Source organism: Bidens hawaiensis, unplaced genomic scaffold (assembly GCF_021521415.1).
Source record: "Bidens hawaiensis isolate Kalapana, Puna unplaced genomic scaffold, B.hawaiensis_p1.1 tig00006520_1, whole genome shotgun sequence".
Taxonomy (NCBI): domain Eukaryota; kingdom Viridiplantae; phylum Streptophyta; class Magnoliopsida; order Asterales; family Asteraceae; genus Bidens; species Bidens hawaiensis.
The window spans coordinates 1,257,907-1,260,355 of record NW_027491437.1 but is presented as its reverse complement, the minus strand read 5'-3'; the positions used below and the strand labels follow the sequence as shown (position 1 = coordinate 1,260,355).

The window sequence follows — 2,449 nt, the reverse complement described above, 5'->3', positions numbered from 1 at the left end:
CGGAAGTTTACAATCAATTGATGTGTATGAAAGGTTACGAGGATCAATCTTATTAGCTCTAGGTTTAATCTTATATATTACAAGTAAAACGGTCTAATAATCGAAGTAGTTCACCCGTTAACTGCCAAACTCGTAAAGACCGGTCGACCTAACAAAAACATAATTCAACCCACCCCAAATTCCCAACTAATAGTTTTTTGTCCAACAGACTTGCTTTTTCCTACATAAGATTTTAGTATGTTTAAAAAACAGAACATTCATTTATAGGAAAAAAATAATAACAATTATAGTTTATTGTATCCTTCACTTGCTGTTAATAATAATAATAATAATAATAATAATAATAATAACATCAACATGGGGGCAATTTAGTTCAAGGAAAATAAACTTGTACAGAAATGAGAACCGAACACAAATCCAACACGGAGAAGAATACTGGGACCCACTTTGACCACTAACTCCTATATAACCTCACAAAAACATTAACCAAAGTTCATCTAAAACCAAACATAAATTTGAACGTTACAAACTTACAACCAAACATCAAACATGTGTGCCGTTGCAATATCCAACTCACCGGTCTTCTCTCCATCATCAAGAGCCTCCCCAACATCCTGCTCCTCATCTCCGTCGTCTCAGTTCAAGTTCCGGCTACAAAGACCACCGCCGCCTGTCAGTGGACTTATTAGAACATCAAATGAAGATGTAACGGTGTTAAAGAGAAAGAGACCAACTAAATTAGCTATTCCGATTGGGTCGTTGACTTTTTGCGTTGACCGGTCAACGCCGGCGCCTGCGGTGGAGGACCGGTGGAAGGAGGTGGAGGTGGATGAAGATGGGTATTCGGTTTATTGTAAGAGAGGGAAGAGGGAACATATGGAAGATCGGTTTAAAGCTAAAGTTGACTTTAACGGAGATAATAAACAGGTAATAAGATGTAAAGCAGAGTAGAGTAGAAGCAATATTTGTCGTGAAAAGAAAAAAAAAATTAGAACTTTTGGTCTTATTATCTTATTATTATTATTTAAAACATGTTCTGATCTTTGTTTTTGATAATGTTTTTAGGCGTTCTTTGGTGTTTTTGACGGGCATGGTGGATCGAAAGCGGCTGAATTCGCATCGGAAAATCTTGAAAAGAATATTAAAAATGAAGTGGAAAAGATGGGTGAAGTTGAAATAGTTGAGGCAGTTAAACAAGGTTACTTAACTACAGATTCAGAATTTTTAAAACAAGAACAACGAGGCGGAGCGTGTTGTGTAACCGCGGTTATTACATCCGGGAATATTGTTGTGTCGAATGCAGGTGATTGTCGGTCGGTTGTTAGTAGAGGTGGAGTCGCCGAGGCCCTCACTTCAGATCACCGCCCATCAAGACTAGATGAAAAACAACGAATTGAATCACTGGTAAGAATTTGAAAAAAAAAAAGGTTATATATATACGATGGAACCAGAACCCTAGGTCATGAACCAACACCAACGGTCAATAGACCCTCATGACCTCTGGTTCTGGTTCCACAATGTAATTAATATTTACAGTTTTAATTACTTGCAACACTTTTTATAGAATTGGATTTATTGAATCTTCATGGATAATTTGCAGGGTGGTTATGTCGATTGTATTCGAGGTGTTTCTCGAGTTCTCGGGACACTAGCGGTTTCAAGAGGAATTGGCGACCGAAGCCTAAAACAATGGATTACAGCTGAACCCGAAACCAAGATCTTCAAAATTATTCCCGAATATGAGTTTTTGATCATGGCCTCTGATGGTTTATGGGAGAAAGTTAGCAATCAAGAAGCGGTTGATTTAGCTCGACCTTTGATGGATAAATTAGATGCAATTTCGGCTTGCAAGAAGCTAGTTGAACTCTCGATTTCACGAGGCTCTCTTGATGATAAGAGTGTGATGATTATTCAATTGGGTCGTTTTTGTTGATGATATTATCTAATGTTAAAAGATCATCGAGATGACATTTTTATTAGAGTTTTTGATGATCCTAATGTTTCTTTTTGATGACGAGTGTTACTAGTTTGACTAGATTTAATGTAGCAATCACTTTAGTCTTAAATCATGGGCTCATTCTTCTCAATTCTGATTTGTTAACAGTTTTTCTTATCTGGAAAAATGGGGGAAAAATATTCTTTCTATAAAAAAATGCAATGTACAAGAAGCCAAGAAACGAGCCGTTAAAGGCCAGTTGATAGATGCATAGGAACATAGGTCAAGGTATGTTTGCTACATGAATGTTTTGAGATATTTTAAAACTTTTAGCGCTTAGAATGCATGGTTGATTTTAATGGCCCATGCTACCACACACCTGGGCCTAATGGGGCACGCCATTAACTTTGTAGAAGAAGCTCAAAATTCAGCTTGAGTTTATCTGATTTGGAGCATGTTTGGGATTGAGTTTGAAAAATGTTTCTTAGTGTTTTCAAAAGGCCAATAAGTTGA

General features: G+C 37.0%; 1 protein-coding gene across 1 annotated transcript; it reads left to right on the top strand.

Moving 5' to 3' along the window:
• The first annotated feature begins 482 nt into the window (after window positions 1-482).
• Window positions 483-2,116, top strand: LOC143632666 (putative protein phosphatase 2C 25). Its single transcript, XM_077101130.1, has 3 exons — window positions 483-927; window positions 1,066-1,404; window positions 1,601-2,116. Exons 1-3 carry the CDS (start codon window positions 550-552, stop codon window positions 1,931-1,933), a joined length of 1,050 nt encoding a protein of 349 aa, XP_076957245.1. The 5' UTR covers window positions 483-549; the 3' UTR covers window positions 1,934-2,116.
• Window positions 2,117-2,449: the final 333 nt, after the last annotated feature.